General features: G+C 46.8%; 2 protein-coding genes across 2 annotated transcripts; both read right to left on the bottom strand.

Annotated features, from left to right (window-relative positions):
• Positions 1–262: 262 nt before the first annotated feature.
• NT5C (5', 3'-nucleotidase, cytosolic) lies at positions 263–7,939 on the bottom strand. The gene is made up of 5 exons (XM_053994681.1): positions 7,670–7,939; positions 2,781–2,881; positions 2,636–2,696; positions 716–830; positions 263–634 (listed from the first exon to the last, which is right to left on the bottom strand). Exons 1-5 carry the CDS (start codon positions 7,931–7,933, stop codon positions 492–494), a joined length of 684 nt encoding a protein of 227 aa, XP_053850656.1. The 5' UTR covers positions 7,934–7,939; the 3' UTR covers positions 263–491.
• Positions 7,940–8,822: 883 nt separating this feature from the next.
• Positions 8,823–19,405, bottom strand: JPT1 (Jupiter microtubule associated homolog 1). Its single transcript, XM_053994933.1, has 5 exons — positions 19,228–19,405; positions 16,521–16,663; positions 15,808–15,905; positions 13,910–13,937; positions 8,823–9,784 (listed from the first exon to the last, which is right to left on the bottom strand). The coding sequence occupies exons 1-5, from the start codon at positions 19,281–19,283 to the stop codon at positions 9,636–9,638; spliced, it is 474 nt and encodes a 157-aa protein (XP_053850908.1). The 5' UTR covers positions 19,284–19,405; the 3' UTR covers positions 8,823–9,635.
• Between the last annotated feature and the right edge of the window lie 565 nt (positions 19,406–19,970).

The raw sequence follows: 19,970 nt of genomic DNA, 5'->3' as shown, positions 1-19,970 counted from the left end.
TGCCCACTCTTACTCAAGCACACAGGCCAAGAAATTGAAGCCAGCCTAGTCTCTTTTCATTATCAGCCATGAGGCAAGAGAAAACCCAATAACCAGAATGGCTAAATACATAAAATTTAAAAGGTTTGACTGTTGAGCCCAGTGCTTTCTGACAGACACCCACACTGGATCTGCTCACATTTGAGAGCCTTCCTCTTTTTCTCTCCCCTCTGGCCCCAGACAGCACAAACCAAACAGGAGTGAGGTTAAACACACACAAAAATCCAACCACAGCTGCTTGTAGTTTATAGTTTCTCCAACAGCAAACATCCAAAATGCTACAGAGATTAACAGTGCAGAGCAATCTTCCAGAAACCCAGAGCACTGTGTCTGACAGGAGCAGCTCATTTCTTCTGTGGCTGATCCCTGCAGTGACAGTGCCTCCTGGGCATGGTAGGGGGTGGGCTGGTTGTTTCCCAGCAGTGGGAAGAGCACAGCATCCCCTTCCTAGACTACTGCCTGCGCTTGCTTTCTAGGATGGCCTTCCAGTCGTCAGCCCAGGAGCACAGGCGCCGGCGTGAGGCCGGCAGCTGGACGTGCCTGTTGTGGCAGCAGGTGAACAGGATGTGCTCCCAGCTCGGGTTCGGCTCCACACCTGTGGGAAGGGGGGAAAAGCTGGAATCAGCTGTGGGGTGGCTCCCCAGCCAGCAGCTAACCATGGAAAAGCTGTTCAAACCTTGAATGATGTCCTTGTCATCAAACAGCAGGTCAGCAGCCACCACAGTCTTGTCTCGGGTCAGAATAATCCGCTCCACAAGCTCGGGTCCCAAGTGTTTCTCTACCCACTTATACTGCAGACACAAGGAATAGGAGAAAATTCTGCTGTGCTCTCAGTTTGCACATCACTCCTGTCAGACCAGCCCTAATGGAGCAATTTCTTTCTTCTGTAAACCTTCATCTGTGTCTAGGAATACCCACATGGAGACTGGCTGCAGCCCAGGATGCTGATTAAACCTGTTTGTGTGACAGCCTTCACTCAGCACTGCCCTGGCTGTTGGGTTTGTGAGAAGCACTGTCTGCTTGCCCAGAGCACATGGGTTGTACCCATCTAAGTCATTCCAGTGATCAAAGTCCCCCCCTTCCATTCTTGTACCACAGGCAAAAAGGATTTATTCCAACTCTACAGCCTCCTCAACACAGCACTGACCTCTTTTGGGACATCTCAGGCTCCAGATTTAGACTGAAGTAGGTTTTGTTGGTTGGTGGTTCTCCAGAGTAGAATCCCCTGGGTATACCCCATCCCTGTGGGTAACACTACAGCAGTTCCTTTGCTGTCACCTGCTGACACAGCTGGTCCTGATTTATTAAGGAAATATGGATATTGATCTAGTGCCGATATCCAACTGTGACGGACAAAAACTCTCTAACAGTTTAAAGTTAGAAAGTGTATGTTTATTGCGACGCCGGGCAGCCTGCGGGATAGCTCCCTAATACACACCGTGCCTTTCAGATGACTACAAAGTCCTTTTATCCATACAAGTCTTGAATACCCAAAATACAAATACATATTCATAATTTTGGTACATCCCATTCCTCGCTTCATAAGCTAATCATTTCAAAAGCTATTAAGTATGCGTAGTTTTTTCCTTGAAATGGGTCAATGGTCCCTTTCATGGGGAGGGGTCCCAAAATGAGGAAGTAAATGAAGTCTTCCTCATTCTGACCTTTCTACCTTTTCAATGCAAATATGACAAATGAACTCTTGGTAGAACTCCCATTCCCTGTCTTCAATTGGTTTCAGAACAGAGGAGGCCCACAATTGTCTTATGTTCCTAAAATCTATTTGTCAGTTTCTATATTTTTCATTACAAACCCAGCTAACTAAACATTGTGTTGACAAGCAATCAATTATTAGTTAACTACTAACTCTTAACTTCATCAAGGCCTACTCATTTATTTTAATTAACTCTAGTAAGGCTTATCTCTAACTAAAATCTTAGCTCCTCTAAAATCTCTAAATCCCTTAAAGTTTATGTTTCAGTCCCAGCCCAGCTCCAAGAGCCCAGGGCTCACGTGCTCCACAGTAATTCTGGCACCATGTGGCACTTGGAGATTCCCTGTCCTGAGTTACTGCTCTGTGTGTGAGAATCTAGCCCTCAGACAGCGACTGAGGGAAGCCTGGCAGTGTTGTGTTGCACCAAGTGGTTTGTTCCACATCGCCCCTCTCCCCCCCAAGCCTTGTGGTGCTGGTCTTTGCCCGGGTTACTTCCTCCCCCCGCCCCTCCCATCACTTGTAGCCCATTGGCTGTGGTCCCTCGCCACCGCCTCCTTCCCCCCGGGTTTAAAATCTCCCGCGGCGACACCCTCGACCTCTTTTCTCCTCTTTGCCTCCCTTGGACTTCCCTGGACTGGTTCCACAATAAAGTGGAACTGTCGTCCAGAGAGGAAAGCGCGTCTCCAGTCTTTTACTTTTGTCCTTGTGAGATTGAGAGGGGCCAGGGATCCAGAGCTAGCCGGATCGGACCCCGAAGGCCCCGGGATCAATCTTACAGAGCAGCTACTGTCTTTAAAAAGGAGCAGCTCCAGCTCGGGTAGTATGAAACAGCAAGGCCTTGCAAAAGCAACATTAAACCAAATAAAAACAATTCTTTCCCACCTTTTCCACAATGCAGTGCTCGTATTTCCGGAGAGGGCTTGTGCAAATGAAGACTTCAGTACTGAAAAGAAACAGCCTTTGTTAGCAGTCAGGGGAAAGTGTGTTAGATCCTGGAAAAGGGCTACAGGATGCAAAGTGTCCTTACTCCTGCATGTGGAGCATCTCCTGCACAGCTTCCAGGGCTCCTGGAATTGGATCCAAGTCTAGGAAGAAGCCAGGCGACTCATAGACACTGGCTACCTTGGCCTGCAGGAGACAGAGGACAATGAGCAGTGGCTGTGCTCTGTTGCAGCATTCTCCAGTCACCCACTGTGTAACAGCCTGGTGCTTCCCCCCAGGAGTGAATTATAAAATTTCTCACCATTGGGTTCTGGGAAAGGTCCAGCTTGGCACACAAGAAGGAGAAGTCACTTTCTGGTGGCTCATGAGGAGGCAGAGCTGCTCCTGGCCTGGCTTTGCTCCCACAACCAGCCCTAACCCACTGGAGTGCCTGGGGGGTCTGAGGGAGGCAGAGCTCCCACCCCACCCCTTCCCAGCAGGTGTCTTTCAGCTGACTCTGGTGAAAACCAAAGGAACAAACTGGAGGCTTCTCCTCCTCTGTCACATTTGGCTGAGATTAGCTGAGGGCTCAGGAGTTCACTGGGGATGGGTGGGCAGACACAGGCACTGCCCATCAGCCTCCTTTTCCTTCAGAGCAAACAGGGTACAGAGGTGACTGTGCCAACGGCCAGGCCAGCACAGCCACACCTGGGGGGAATCCCTTCAGCAAGAGGGAAGGATGAGGATGAGAGTGCTGGGAAAGCTCCATGTCTTTGCTGCTTTTTGATTTTAAACCACCCACTTCAAATATTGTTGAAGGAGTAGGCAGTCTTGGCTCCAGCCTGGATGGAGCTGTTCCCCTGAGGTCATGGGCTAGTGCAAAGTCTGCTCCAAAGAGTCTGAGACTTCAGCAGGAAGTTCAGAGGTGATGCCTGTGCTTCCCCAAGAATGTTTGGTTCTGTGAGAGGTGATATGTGCACCCCATGAACCCCATCTGGGCTTGGTTTGAGGGTGCTGTGGGACACTGCTCCCCTCACCTGGCTCAGAACTGGGCTGAGCTCTGAGATTAAGGGCTTTATCCCTTTTGTGTTTGTACTTATGTAAACCCACCTTCCATACAGGCAGATGGGATGCCACACCAACCAGAGAGGAAATTAATGATAAGCAAGTGGTGAAGGAGGTTAGCTCGAAAGGTAGAATCATTTTTAAGTGAGTGTAAATAGGAAAGAAACAAGATTTCTGGAGGAGCAATGTTGTCCTAGGTTAATGTAGCCAAAAATGGGACAAAAAGGTATTTAATATGATACAGTATAGTGGCATCTTTTATCTCTGAAAGGAAGAGAAATATTTCCAAGGCAATTTCCAGGTAGGACTGTCCTTCCAGTCCTTTTTCTTCTTAATTTACTGGTAAGACATTTTCACGCCTTTTATTATTAGGAAATTTACTGGTTTGAATCCAGCTCTGGTTAGTTAATTTTAAGAATTGCTCCCTGGTGGCCTGTGTTAAATGAGTGTTTCACAGTAGGTCACAGCTGATGGGTTTTCCCCTTCCTTATCCCACATCCCGTCATGGCAAAGGACCCACAGCAGCACCGAGGGCTGAGGCCCCTTCCAGGCCTAAGTTTCACCTTCAGACAGAGAGGTTAAGCTTCCAATATCTCTTTACCCAAATTAACTTCCTTGGGGTCACATAGTGAACTTCAGAGGTGTCAAAGCAGCATTTTTCCATAAGCATCAAGGTCATACATTCCCATGCCACTGAACAGTTTGGAAAACTTAATTCTTCTTTAGTATTCTTCAAAGGCAGGCTGCAGCCTTTGCTTAGAAGAGTCCAGCTCTTTAGAGTCCAGCTGAAGGTGTGCTTGCTCTATATCACCAGTGGAACATCAACAAAAACCCATTTCAATTAAGCAGCAGTTATGAAGAGTCAGCATTAAACCAGACTCCCAGATCCTGAAGCTCACTCAGTTATCACCACCTACAAATACTCATAAATCAACAGCCAGAAAGTTGGAAGCACTGCCTGCTTTCACACACAGATCAGAAGAGGTGAAGGAGCCTGTCTAGGTTCAGACATGGCAATCACATCTGTTTCCATGCAAAGCCTCCCTGATCCCAGCAACAATTCCCTGGAGCTCTTCCCAAGGAGACTGAATTACAGATCTGGGGCTCGTGTCTGAAAGCTTTTTTATCCTACAGCAAGACACCAGAAACTGGCAAGTTTCCACCACATCACAAAAAAGTCTGGCTTTGTTAGAGAAAGAAATTTGATTTGATGACTCTTGGAACCAGAAGCCATTTCCTCTCATAAAAAAGTGACTAGAAAAAGAAAGTAAAACTATTTTCTTTCCACATATTCATGCCACCAATGCTGAATGTTTCCTTTTAACTTCCGTTAGTAAGATGATAATTTGGATACAGAACTGGAGGGACTACATCTGTCCCTATGCTCTTGCATTTGCAGGACTTCAAAGTAATTCTTGAAATTTTTATCACTGGTGGGGATGTTGAATCCTTTTATTGAAACTGCCTGGGGCCAGGAAACATGGGGATAAATCCCCACCAACAAAATGGCCACACACACAGGAGGGCAGGTAGGCAAGTGCAGTGAAAAAATCTTCAACAAAATAAAATTGATTAGAAGTCCTTCTAAATAAAATGGATTTACAGTGGGAAAATAATGATCAACTTGCAATCAAAGCAGAAACAAAAACAAAGTAATGGCTAAAGTTTCAAGGGGCAGCTGCTCAGCACCAACTAAGCATGAACACCACTCAGGAAGAGGTGATGCATAAATCATCACCACAGCACTTCCCAGGCCCTGCCACGAGGATATCCCACACCCTGGAAGTTCATGGACAGACACAGCTGACACCTGCCACAAAGAGCCTGGTGTCCAGCTGACCCTCTGGTGCCCAGCTGACCCCCTCCTTTCAGCACTGACAAACTGCAGGCTCAGTTTCCCTGCATGGACACACAAACTGCCCTGTGCAGGCTGCTGGTTCCTGCCAAAGCTTTCCCTGCAGCTAGAGCCAAGGAGAGACTTTCCACAGGGATTTTCCTGTCCCACAGACACTCTATAGAGCCATAGCAGAACAAACAAGGACTCTGTTTTTAAACTAATGGATGGCATTTCCATAAAACCCAAAGGAGCCTCAGATCTTTAAAACTATAACTTTATTGTTCTGCCCAACATACCTAAACCAGCCCAAAGCTCCAGAGACTACTGAAGGAGACAGACACACAGCACAGCTCCATAAAGCTTATTTCCTTAGAAAGTCACACTAGAACAGCAAGATAAGAGCTTTCTGCCACTGCTGGTGTGCTGGGATCCAAACCAGTTATCTGGTTATTTCACTGCCACACCTAAGGTCTGGGGAGGAACAGGATGAGCATGAACCAAATTAGGGAATGAGGATTCCAGAAATAGAACAAAGGGCAATTTCTCTCATAGATCAGATTGTAGACCTTCCAAAAAAGAAAAAAAAAAAACAAAAACCTCATGACCCCTTGAATTACCTGCAACTTTTTTTTTTTTTTGTTCATGGGATTTGTTTAAAGAATACTCCTTTAAACAAAAAATCACGTTTGTTTATGCAATGTAATAGCCAAATTTATGTCTACTGACTATATTTACAGGTTTCTGCTTCCAGAAACTTTTGACCATCAATAGCCATTAACCTCAACTCCAGCAGTTGGAGCCTGTGGAAATGCTGACTGAATCCAGCACTCCTGTCCCTTACTCTGATGCAGGAGCCTTTACCTCACTATGGAACAGGAGTGAAATGAATGTGAATTGTTATTTCTTAGCAGTAAAAAACTCCCAGGCCCAGTACAGGATCTTAAAATGAGCAATGAACTTCTCAAGGAAAGTGTTCAGCACAGCGTGGATCAGCAGTTTCCTTACAGAGTCCTGTAAGGAACTCGACTGTCCTGTGGTGACCATAAGGGTGAAGTCTGGATTCACAGTATTTCTAATTTTGTGTTTCATGCAGCCTTAATTTGTGTATTGATAATCAGTGACTTCTTCCAGGATAGCCAGCCCTTTACAGAGGGATGTGTGGGTGAGAATTCTGCCATCAAACCATTCACTGAACCATCTTCTTCTTTTACCTACTCATGTTCTTGCTCTTGCTTTGCAGCAGAACAGTAACTTACTCAAAGCTCCCTGAGCACTCTGCACGTGCTCACATAGCTCTACAGCAGGACAAGAACTATGTATGTTCCATCTGAGTTTGTACAGAATGAAATCCTGTATCCATATTCCCTCTGCATGCCCTGACAAGCCAAATGCACAGCAGGTAAGAGACCAGGAACATCAGGAGAAAGCTAGTGAAACACCCTCTGTTCATGCAAAATGCTGCCATTTTTAATGTTTGCTCATGTCTGAATGAGTAACAGAGAGGTCTGCAAGACAAAATTACAAATACTGTAAAGACTTTACCCTTCCTTCTGGTCACCACAGGACAGTTGAAGACTCCAAGGAAATGGAACAGATGCTGATCAAGGCTGTGCTGAACACTTTCCCTAGAAGTTAATTGCCCATTTTAAGATCATGTACTGAGCCTGGGGGTTTTTTACTGCTAAGAAATGACAATTTCATTTCCCTCCTGTCCTGCCACTGGCTGATAAGACAGGAATATGAATCCAGTCAGCACTTCCACAGGCTCCAAACTGCCAGATTTCTGATCGATGACTATTGATGGTCAAAAGTTCCTGGAAGCAGAAACCTGTAAATATTGTCAGCAAGCATGAATTTGGTTATCTTACAAACATGAACTTATTGTTTGAATATTCTTTGAACAAATCCCATCTATATACATGGACAAAAAAAAAAACAAAAAACAAAAAAAAAAAAAAAAAAAAAACCCTGCAGGTAATTTAAGGGGTTTTTAAAAAACACTGGTCCCACGCTGAGCTTTGCACAGCCCGGCGGGCAGGGAGAGGTTTCCCAGCGGGGTGGGGAGGGTGTGTTGGCCCCGCAGCCGCACTCACCGCCAGGTCCTCCCGCAGGCTGCGGTACTGCTCCCGCACCGAGAAGCCCCTGCGCTCCGCCAGCTCCACGCGCGGCTCCGCCGGGAAGCGGGCGCGGAATTCCCGCAGCACCGCGCCCTCGAAGTCGGCCAGGACCCCGTCCATGTCCAGCAGCACCCGCAGCGGCGCAGCCGCGCTGCCCATCCCGATCCCAGATCCCGGCTCGCCGCTCCCAGCACACGCGGCCGCAGCGCCCCCGGCTCCGGCACACGCGAGGACGCTCATACATATGCATCAACTATGAATATGCATATTAGGGCGGGGCGGAGCGCCTCGAGGGAACAGGGCTGGGCTCCAGCCGGAATAGAGCAAAAGCCCACAAAAGCCGCCCCCCCACCACCCCTCGGGACCCCGCAGTGGCCGGGCCGCGGCTGCCAGGTCCCCGCCCCGAGGAGAAAGCACAGTGGAGCCTCAGCAGCCATCAAGGAGCATTAACAAGTTCCCCTGGGCATAAGGATTGCAAAGGAAATATTAATTTATGGGTTATTCCCCATGCTCTCTATGCAGTCGGTGCAGGGCATGGTGCACATCAGCTACAGGGAACCCACCCGGATGGAGGACCGGAGGAACATGTCAGAGCAAATCCAGTTCGGTAGGTTCAGCACCCCAGGGCAGGGCTTCTCCAGCGGAGATCTGGAGAGCGAGGGTGCTTTCACGCACCGGTTCTTCCTGGAGAAGGGTGGAAAAGGCACCAGCAGACACAGCAGCTCCACAGAGATCCTCTGCTGTGGCTTATTGGGCAGCAGAGCCCTTCCAGAACAGCAGAGAACGTCATGGTTTGGTCTCAAGTCCACCCTCTCCCTTTTTAGGGTCCTCTGTTTTTTTTCTTTTTAATGAGGAAAATAAACTTGTCTCAGTTTTCCAGAGAACAAACTGTGGTTTGGATAAACCATAATATATATCAAGCCATATTCCACAGTTCTCTGATCTAGAAGCCAAAAATGAAGAGATAAGTCAGATTCTCTCTTCAGGGGAAGCTGGTACATGGTGGTGACCTCAAGCCAGGTGTAACAACTCTCCTCTGTTAGAGCAGGGAAGGTTGACTGACACAAGGACAACTGAGAACAAAGCAAAACAAAACCCGTGAAATAAAACCCACACAGGAAACACTGAATTCAAAATTTCTATATTATTTACTTTTAAGCAACAATCCAGCTTTGTGAAATTACAACACACACTTTAAAGGATGAGATTTTCACCTCATGGTCAAGCACCAGCATGATCATGCACAGCATTGAGTCAGTTGTAAAAAAAAAAAAATGCCCTGTAATTCTTATTTATATGATCCACTCCACTTCTACTGAATAAAGTCTGAATCAGCCCCTTCCCAGCACTAGGCCAGGTGGCTCTGGTCATCAGCCCTCTATTTGGCACAGACCCTGTGTCATAGTAGTCCAGTATCAAGATTTATTTTGTTTTTAAAGGCAGCATGGTGTACATTAACCACTTAATGATTTATATGGCACAGCAGGGCTCAAGGCATATACCACATGCAGTCAATGAAGCCTTTTAGATACCTAAATCCCACATGTGGAGAAAGGGACTGCTCTTGCTGTTTGCTGGCCTGGATAACCAGGATTCTAGACCCTAGTAAAGCTAAGAGGTTCTAAAAAAAAAATCTCAGTACAAAAACCCTCTAAGCACACTTAGAACCAAGCTACTCTCCTTTGAATTACATTACAATACTTCATAAAGCTTTCCCTCAAGTCTATCACTAGAAAACACTCATGTCACTTCCAGCAGATCTGGGGGAAACACAGGACAGAAGTGGAAAAAAACCTTTAATTTCAAAAAAAGATGGAGTACATAAAGTGCTTCTTTTTAATGAAAGAAATTTGAGATGTACAGTCAGGCTCAAGTTGTGCAGTTCACAAGCATGGGGGAAAGAAAACAGACACAAGTTCAAAACAGTCAGGAAGGGAAAGGTTTAACCGAGCACTAGGCTGGACTTGCCACCGGGTGGATTTCTCCTGGAGGGTGCAGGTGCTGGTGCTACTGGGCTAGGAACAGGTGCAGCAGGCAGGGACTTTTCTTCACTCTGACCTGGGGCAGCTTCTACATCAGCCTCAGTGTTTTCTAGAAGAAAAGAAGCTTTTAAAGTGTTTGATGTGGATGATGAGAGCCAGATGTTTGGCTGGCTCAGTCGGAAGCTCAGCTCCTGTCAGTTTTGTCCAGGGGTACAGACACACTCCAATGCTGTCACCCACTGGCAGGGTAGACTCAGCCCTCAGAAGTGTTTCTCAGATCAAATCTGAGGCCTTACAGCTCAGTCTCAGGCCACCAGCAAGAGCCACATTTAGCCAGCTGCTATTAAGGGACACCAGCAATTCATTTTTTTTTTTAAATGACAAGCAGCTTAAGCTTAAGTCTCCTACATATAATCAGTCAGTGCTGTGACTGTGGCATTGTCACTCAGGTCTGAGTAGGTGCTGGGAGACACAGCAGCACCAGCAAGAGCTCAAACTGCATCCCCAATTTCCTAACTGGAGGGAAAAGTATCTGACACACTTCTGAGGCTTCACACAAGACACACCAGGGAACAGCCATGCATGGGGAGGCTCTGATTGTACACTCCCTGGAGAGCACAGGATAGTTTATTTTAAATCCTTCTGAGCAAACCACAAGTGAAGACAGGGCACAGAATGAATTCTTCACAGGAAGCACTTTAGATACTGGAGCAAACAACTAATGTATCTGCATTGTTGACAACTGAGTACAGCAAGTACATCAGCATCTCACCTTTTTACAGATTAGCATGACCAGTTCTGAGCCAAAGGCCTAAATCAGCACCAAGTAGCCCTTGATACTGGGGGTGAAGATGAACCTCACCTATTTTCAACAGGCCCCTTTGTTTCCTCTCATGATCACTAATTCTGGGTTGGCAGAATTCAAAGAACTGCTGCACATTCAGCTTAAGTTTCAAGACTTAGTAGATCTTGATCAATTTTCTTCCCCCAGCCTTCTCTTCAAACTGAACAGGCACAACTATTCCAATCTCCCCTCAGAGAACAGCCACTACACCCCTTCATCTTCCCTGTCACCTCCACTACAACCCCATGCTCTTCATGTGTGAAAGACTGTACACAAGTCAAGATATAGGGGTATTACCATTGCTTACACAAAAAAGTATGTAATTTTTCCATCCTCTCCCTGGTGACATTCAGTATTTTGCTGGTACCTCCGAACACCTCAAAGAATTTCAAGGGGAAGGACTCAAGGCAGATCCTGGAAGCATCACAGCACAGAGCTGAACACAAGGCTGCCATGGTTTAGTTTTTGGGGTTTCCCCCCCCAGATTCATTACTTTACACTTGGCTTACACAGGGATTATCCTGCCTTTATACCTGCCTGCCTCATTTAGCGGAGTCCTTCTGGCAGTGAGATTTTCCCACCATCAGCACAATTTGACTACTTGAAAGAGGTAATATCACCAACAAAACTGGAGTCTTCACTGTTCATTACCTTTTCCAGGTCACAGACAAAGGCACTGAATAAAACCACCTCCAGCACCATCTCCCATAGCTCATTTTTCCAACCTGAAAGGTAATTACTAAGTCCTACCCTTTGCCTCCTAGTCTTCCTACCCCCAGCAGCAGCCTTCCTCACATCCTGTGTCAACTCAGTTTATTTTTTTCAATGCAAAATGTTATCAGAAACATCAAAACCCACCTTGTGCCCACTGAACCCCCCCATATCCAATGCTTATAATAATCTCAAAGAACTCCAGCATCTGAGTACAGTCCTCATGCAACCAGAAATAATATCCACTAGAGATTCTCTGCTGTGCTCATTAACTGCTTGTTTCAGCTGTGCTGGGTTAACACCACATTTTAAGCCTGAAGCTCCTGTAGCTGCTGTGTCCCAGTGTCTGCTGACTCAGCAAGTGCTGAATGTCCCTGCCTGGGGACAGTCCCAGCACCGTGCAGGATCCAGGCTCCACCTTCCTGTGGGTCATGTGCAGCCAGGCACTGCTGACACTCAATCGGGCACTGCCTGATTCTCCTTAGCTGCTCACATTCATTCAGCTCACACTGCCCCTGAATCACAAAAGAAACAAGAATTACCAGCAGAGGAGGCTTTGGGGCAAGTTTCTGTAGCTCCTTGTATAGCTGATATACGTTAGCACTTCCCACATAATCAAGGTAAGTTTGCCAAGCTAATGAGTGAAGTGGTAAAACCAACAGGATCAGAATTAAAGCTCCTCCCTTCTCAGAAAGAGACTAATCCCTGAAACAGCTCCCTGCTGAGTGTACTGTAAGCCACTGGGAACTCTGATGCCCAGAAAGGAACTACAGCTCCCAAAGAGGAAACAAGAGCCCTGCTGCAAAAGAAATGTTTTTTTTTTACCCTAGACAGGCTTGATTAATAAATATACACATCCCACCTGACACATACTTGGGGTTTTATAATCAGTTACATACAGAAAATAATTTCCACATTCAAAAGATTAAACATTTTTAATGACAGAAACCTATTAAGAATCTGATTGTGCTGTGAACTTGTCAGCAGACAGATTTTGCTTTGATGTGTATTCATTGTTCCTTTCCTAACCCCAGAGACAGCCCTACAAGGCCAGCACAAACTCCCAGGTGTGCCAGTGGGATGCTCAGCAGCCCAGGTCTGCCATCCAACAGCAGGAAAATCCAGGGGAGGAGGGACAGCCACATCAGTGAGACTGAGCTCCACTGAGCTACAACACCCAAAGCAATCAGTGGTAGGAATTCATTTAACAATCCATCAGGATGTTCAGGTATCTGCCACAGACACCATTTCCAGGAGGCATTAATTTCTACTCCTTCCTAAGTACCATCAGTGAAAGTTTAACATTCAAACCTTTGCCTGCCATTTTTATTTTATCTTGCCCACCTTCAAAAATTTAATTTTCAGTGATGGCCACAACAAGAAATAATCCCAGTTATCTTCCTAACACTTGTTTTTTAACCACCTCTCAGCTTAGATTCACCTGAGCCTTGGTAAAAACTTCCTTCACTGTCACTCGCCAAAAAAATCCAAAAGACAAATACAACACCTGTGAAAATGTGAACTTTTTTAAACAAGTCAGGAATTCCACTTTGCACTCTGAATTTCAGCCAGCTGTCCTGATCCCAGGCAGCCCTATTTCTGCTTCCTGGCATCTCAGCCCTTCTCACCTCCCTGCTGTCTGTGGGATCTCCTCTGCCCTGTGGGGAGCTGGTTTAAACAAGCACCAGGAAAAGCAACAGAGCCCTTAGAGCAGTTTTATTCTATTAGCAAACCACATCCTCCTACTCAAGGCATAAACACTAGATGCCTACAGTGCTAATTAAGACCAGACAGACATGGGAAAGAAATCCTAGAGCCTATGCACTTGGATTAGAAGCAGCCTGCTAGAGAGGCAACACTTATTTTAGGCACAGATACCACTCAGAGGTAGTGGAAATGTTCTGGAAAAGCTCTCCCCCCTCCCAGCAAAAGTCTTTTCAGGACATGGAGGTGCTAATGGCCTCAGGGATGTCCCACCACCCCTAGGTGTTGAAAGTAGCACTTGGAAAGCAGCAGTCAACACATGCATTCCTGTCATCAGGAAGTCAGATATTCTTAAAGTGAATCTTGCAAAGGAGGCATTTCCAGCCTCAGAGCTAGAAAAAGCACTTCAAGGGGAAATGCCTGTTTATAGGAGATTTGCAGTATGCAGATCAACTTCCTTGGCAAAAATCAGCATTTAAAAAGCAACAGGAAGTCAAGAGCTGGTTAATACAGACACTTGCAGAAGCAGTAGCTGTGTTTGATTCTTCCTGTTTGATGTATCACAAGACAATGGGAAAGAAGGAAACTGCTAAACTAAAATCAATTACGTTGACTGTCCTATTTAATTTTAAGCAACTCTTAACAGCAGTGTGGCCTTGCAATCACTGAACTCTTTGCAGGAGTCTCCACCTTACCTTCCAGTACTCAGACAAATCTTGACAGCAACAGCTGCTAGCAAAATAAACCAACAGGACAGTTCTCCTTTTTACCCTGATGAGCATCAGCACTCCACCATTTCACTCCATACCCACACTCCACTGAAGCAGTTGGTCACTTTGTTGATTTGATGGGTTCCAGGGACAGTCCCCAGCTGCCTCTCTCCTAATAAATGACCATTTATAGATCCTACATCCTTTTCTACTGCAAAGCACCTGCAACAGGCTTTTACTAGAAGAGTCCAAGGAAGTTACTCACCAAAAATGTCACCACCAACATCTCCTCCCTAGAAAAGAGAGAGGAACATGTTACATCTCGTGTTTCATAAAGCATTTTCCTATTCCATGGTGTGACCACGGTGACTGAGCACACTACTCTACGTGGCACCACATTCTGAGCCACAGGCTCAAGGTGGCACTTTTGGAGCAGCAACAGGCTCTGAGGGCCAGAACCCAGAGTGGCACAGTGGCTCTGCACTCATAATTCTGCAGACTGAAATCATGGCTTTGTAAGCACCATTTCTTACAGACTGACTTATAATTTAACCAGTTCTTTATTTGCCTAACATACTTCTAGAAGTTGAAACAGATATTGGAGTAATCCTGATGACACATAGCACATTTGTTACTCCCATGATGAAGGACATCGGTGGGTAAGAACACTTTATTGTACAGAGCATCCCACATCAAGCAGCACTGACAGGATCCAGAATATTCCCACTGCACAGCCGGAAGGGCAAAAAAATTACACTGACAACAAGCAAGTGTTGAGCATCCTCTGGTTTCTACTGAGCAACTCTTTGCATTTATCTGTTGGCAAGGCCAAGAGCATTTGCTCTTTCCAGGGTATTTAACTTCATTTGTGAAACACAGATCAGCTTTTTTTTTTTCCCCTGATTAAGTTTCCTTCACTACATAAACAGTTCAACATTCTTTACATGCTGAATCTGTTTGCAGGCTGCAGCTTGACACAAAGATAGGGAGTCTCCCAGCAGCAGCCAAGGCTCTTCAGTGGCATCACGTTTATAAACTTTCATAGATTTAACATTGTTAATTATACAGTGAAAGTGCAGAAATTGGAATTAAAAAGAAAAGCAGAAACTGACACAAATGCATCACCTTAAGTGTCAGGCTGTTTGCAGCTAATTACTGCATAGAAGTATTCCACATGGGAAGAACCTGTTTGCAAAGCTGAGAACCACAGTATTTAAAACAATTTAGAAAGAATTAGACTAAACAGTTAAATTTAAAGCTGAAAATATACCATAGAAAATAAACTTGCTTATATTTGCTAAATTGAAACAGGGCATTTTTTGTAACAAAGAACAGTACAGTTTTGTGACTTAAAAGCTACAACTAATAACAAAAATGGGTTGTGATGCTTGATAACAATTACCAAAATAAAACCTAAGATAAAAAGTGTCTGCTACAACATTTAATATAATTAATCTACCCAGTTATTTTCAGAAAACCTAAGGCTGGAGAGTTTTAAATGAGGTTTCTTTTTTCTTTGTTCATGCAAATACAGGCTACCCTACATTCCTAGGGATCAAAGTTCAGACGAATTACTAGTTTTTTACTGAATTTACTGTGATTCAAAAGCACCCTGTTTTTCCCATTAAATGTAATTACACATCTAGCAAATTTTACTTAACACCATTAACACTATAAATTATGCTCCATATTGCTACTACGTAAAGAGTTTATATAGAAAATAACACACCTGATGGTATTATTAAAACAAACAAACAAACAAAAAAAAACACTAAAACTACTGAGGTGAGAATTTGCTGAGATGTGAACCCAAGTTTGTTGTCAGACCCACACACAAACTGCTGTAGTTACTATTGTTTGTGAGATGTTTAAACCCACAATCACACACAGAGCTGAAATTAGACTTCACATCACTTCATTACTGTCTCAGCAATAAGATGGGTTAAGAGCTCTACAAAGTGGTCCTTGTGAAAAATCCAGCCCTTCCTTTCTCAGCATACTGGAAGAGTATCAGATGGAAACGGGAACCTTCATGAAAAAACAAATTTGAGAGAAAGGATTCAAATCCTACAATGCTTCCAACTGTGTGAACATCCGTGATAAATCAATCCCACACAGAGTGTGAATTGTCCATTATCAGGTTCTTTGTAGTCAGGTACTGACCTTGAGATCTACGAAGTCTCCACAGTTTGCCTCAGTTGAGTTTGTTCTTTGTGGTCCAGAGGATTCACAGCTGTCTCTGGTTTCACCTGGCTTAGCCCCTACAACCAGAGATTGAGTCTAATCAGGTTGCAAGGTAAACTTAATGTGGAAGTAGATCATAAATAGTCACAGGTTTGGTTACTTTGGGAGAGGCTTTTCTTTGAAATTAGAGCTTTACCATTCTAAAAAGTCCTGGTCCTTTAAATAATACCTCACAAATTATTGTCTTAGAGCAGCACCCCATGCAGTGAGTGTGTCATTTAAACAGATGGAGTTTGGGGTCCCAAGGCCACCCATACTGGCAGTGCTCTGCAGAAAGGGAAGCTTCAATTCAGCTGTGAGAACATGAGGCTGAACTTCCTCTGAATAATCAAGACCAATCAGTGCTACTCCAAACAGTAAGAGACAAGTCCACTTGTGTAACTTGGAGAAACTGCATCCGAAATACAATTCTCTGCTTGCAGCATGCCCAACACTTGCCTAAAATAAAACCCTTCTGGAAGAAATGAATGAGAAATAAACAAATTTCTGCTAGCAGGTATCACTTATAAGCCCAAAGTACCAAGTAGAAAGGGAACTCTGGTTTCCACATCAGCCACCAGCAGCATCAGGCTGAGCTACAAAATGAATCAATGTGCATCAGCAGATGTGGAAACAAAGCACTACAGCCTTACCTGATGCTTTAGCCCAGGAAGGTGGGTTCTCCTCAGGAGTTCCGAAGATGCTGGATGCCATTTTATTCCTCCTCACAGGCTGTTCTTTGGGCTCATCAAAGCCCAGGGAGAAGTTGGAGCCGCCGCCAGGAGGACGCAGCACTCTGTGGAGACAGGCAGCTTTACACCCTGTGCCAGCCCCCAGCTGCACTCCCAGCACATCACTTCAACCATCCAGGTACGCTCCTGCCAGAATTCCATCCTGGCACTATATCTCCACTGTTCTTCAGTGGCACTTACAAAAATAAAATGCTCTCGTGCTCTATTTGTGCCCTTGTTCCATCCAGTAACACACCAAGGGCTGCTCCCACCAGTCTGAGCCAAATAAAAAATAAAATAACTATGTGGGCATGTCAAATTCCAGCTTTTTTAAGAGTACCCTGGGAAGGTTCGTTTTTTATCATCAAACTGGCTGCACAGCAAAGACTGAAGCTTGAATCAAAGGACTGGCTGCACCACTGATGGCTGGGTGCTGCAGCCTTTATTTAGATTTGTTTCCTCAGGAAAAAAACCTCAAGTCTGCAGCATGTTGCTGGTCTAGAAGTAAAAGATGAAATTAAACAGCTTGGAGTTGACTATTATTAGGAGAGACACGTGTACCAAGCTCCAGATATGTAACCTAAATCTAACAATCTGCTCTTAGACACGAGAGAAGCCTGCTCAGTACTTCAAGAGCTTGATTGCAGTCTGCTTTCCAACCTGCAGAACCCAACCAAAATGAACAGCTGCAGCAAAATAAGTCTTGAAGCATAAATTCCTCCTGATCTTATTTTCGTAAGCAGGAGATCTTCTGTTAGCTGGAGAAGCCAGACAAAAGCCAGGAGAACAAAACTGTGTGTGAGAACTTTCAAAACTGTCAGAGAGATGTGAGGACACCAACAGAACCTTGGGTTTTCAAGACCTCCAATACTCCAAAATTAACACCAGCACAAACTAAAGATGGTGCACACTTCCTCTTCTTAACAAATAATTTAGTAAATCAGAGTTAGAACAGGAAACAGTACTCAGCTTGATATTAATGCTCCAAACCTTGGAATTCAACACAAAGAGCGTGTTCAATTGTACAACTCATATCTTGGGAGAATTTGTGCCTGTTACATTCCAGCTGCAACACAAGAACGCTTCTCCAGCCTACAGAGCTCAAACACCCCAACGGCAAGGGAAATTCCTAAAGGTGTGTGACATGGATATTTACTGTTACATAACCAGAAAAATACTTTTCCTAACAAAATTCTTTTCCTATGAATTACTGATGCTCAGCTGCTAATGGGAGGATCCCAGCAGACTGCAGAGTATGTTTTATTATGACTTGTTTTGTCTCCTTTCTGAATCAAGATGTCGTGCAATGGTCTTGAATCACTCCTTTATCTTTTTTTCTCTGAGGAAATGTATAGGTTTATTTTCATAGTTATAGCTGTTGCAGTTACTAATCTGAAGAACAGTCTGTTCAAAGCAGAGCTTGTTCCCAAACCTTAGATCCCCTCTTTTTACCACAGCAGTGAAACCAGTACTCTCTTAAGGACACAACAGTTTCCACTGACAGACTTAATGACATTATCAGAATAGGCAACTGAAGGGGGAAAAAATATCCATCACTCAAACTGTTAAAAATGAATAATCCCTTCTACCAACCTCAGGTAAAGGCTGACAGATTTTACTAGAAGCCTCTCACAGCCTCAAAATGCTGTAACCTGCTTTACGAAAGCCATGTTTAACACTTCAAGCAATGAAATGCTGTTACATTTCCACCTGATACCCAGTGATGTCCACCGATAATCCACCCACAGCTCCAGGAAGAGCTCTGGTAAAAGGTTTGGAAACAAGCTTTGTAAAGGTTTTTTTTTTCGCTTTAAAAAGAACCCTGGAAAGCCATAAGGGAACAGGAAGCGTCCGCTTTGTCAGACCAAAACCTTTCTGAAAAAGGCCACGATAGCCACGATCCTCTCCATCTGTGACTCCTGAGACCGCGGGTGCCCGACCTAGCGCTGTGCATCTCCTCCAGACCAGCCTGCCAAGTTTTCTTTGTTTGCAGACAGGCTCCGCTTCCCTCCCGCCCCTTCTAGCGCCGGGAGCGGGGCCGCGGCCCCAGGGAACGGATGATGGCCCCGGCCCCGAGCACCGGCAGCTCGCGGACCGAAGGGCCCCCCCCGGGCAGAGCGGAGCGGGGCGGGCAGGGGAGGCAGCGCAGACAATGGAGCCCGCCCGGCCCCACCCAGCCCGCGGCGGCTTCGCGGGGCCGAGGGGCGCGGGGGCAGCGGCGATGGGGGGAAGACGGGCGGGCGGAGGGGCGCGGTGCCCCCCGCCCCCGCGCCGTGGCTGCGCGGCGAGGCGGGGAGTCGCCTCCCTTCTTTGTTCGGCGGCGGCGGCGGGCCCGCACCGAGCGGCCCGGGCGGGTCTCGGCAGCTCCCGCACCTCCCTCCCCCGGGCACGGCGCGGCCCCGGGATGCCCCCACAGCCCACCCGGGTGGGCGCGGCCGCTCCCGCCTCCAGCCAGCCCGCCCGGGAGAGGCCGGGTGGAACCGCATACCCACAGCCCCGGCCCGGCCGGAGCCTCCGCCCCAGCACCGCGCCCTAGCACCGCTCCGGAGCCGCCCCGGTCATGCCTTCCCTGGGACCCCCCAGCCCTACTGCCCTCTGCGTCCCAGCGGCCCTCGAGCCCCCCGCAGACCTGGAGCTGTTCCTGCCATTGGGGTCCATGCCCGAGAACGTGGCCGTGGTGGTCATGGCGGAGAGGTCGGACCAAGGGAATGGCTCTGTACAGTGACGGTCCCAGGGACACAGCCGCTCCTGCCGACCAACCCCTGCCGGTACCGGTGACAACTGCGGCCGCCGCCCGCCCCGCCGCACCTTTTATACACACCGCAAGCCTTGCCCACCTTCGGCCTTCTCATTGGGCGGTTCAAACGTAGTCGCGAGCTCTTATTGGACAGCGCCCTGCCATTCTCCCACCTGCCCCGCCTCTCTATCTATTCCGAGGCGCCTTGCCTCACCGCTAAGAGCCCATTGGTGAAGCACTACGTCTGCTCTGCGGTGATTGGTTGTGGGCCGTGGCACCTGTTGTTGGTGATTGGCGGAAGAGTTGTCGCTCACTGCTGGCGAGCTGTGATTGGCTCAGCCGTACCTGAGGCCAGACAAAAGTCCCCGCGGCGCTGCCCCTCTGACGGGCCCCGGGAGGGGCTGGGCCGTGAGGGTGCTTCTGCTGCCCCGCCGCTGCCTCGCGACCCCCCGCATGCCTCCTGTCCCCACAGACACCGCCCAGGACACAGCACTAAAGCGGCCATCGCGCCACCAAACCCACCCCTGGTGCCCCCTTGGCCGCGCAAGGCCCGGATCCCTCATACACATTGCCGTGCCCAGCCCGGGCAAGCCCCGCGGGTGCCTCAGAGGTGCCATGGAGCGGCTCCAAGGTAC

This window comes from Vidua macroura, chromosome 19 (assembly GCF_024509145.1).
Source record: "Vidua macroura isolate BioBank_ID:100142 chromosome 19, ASM2450914v1, whole genome shotgun sequence".
Lineage (NCBI taxonomy): Eukaryota > Metazoa > Chordata > Aves > Passeriformes > Viduidae > Vidua > Vidua macroura.
Note: the sequence above shows the minus strand (reverse complement) of the source record. Positions and strands in the feature narration are given on the sequence as shown.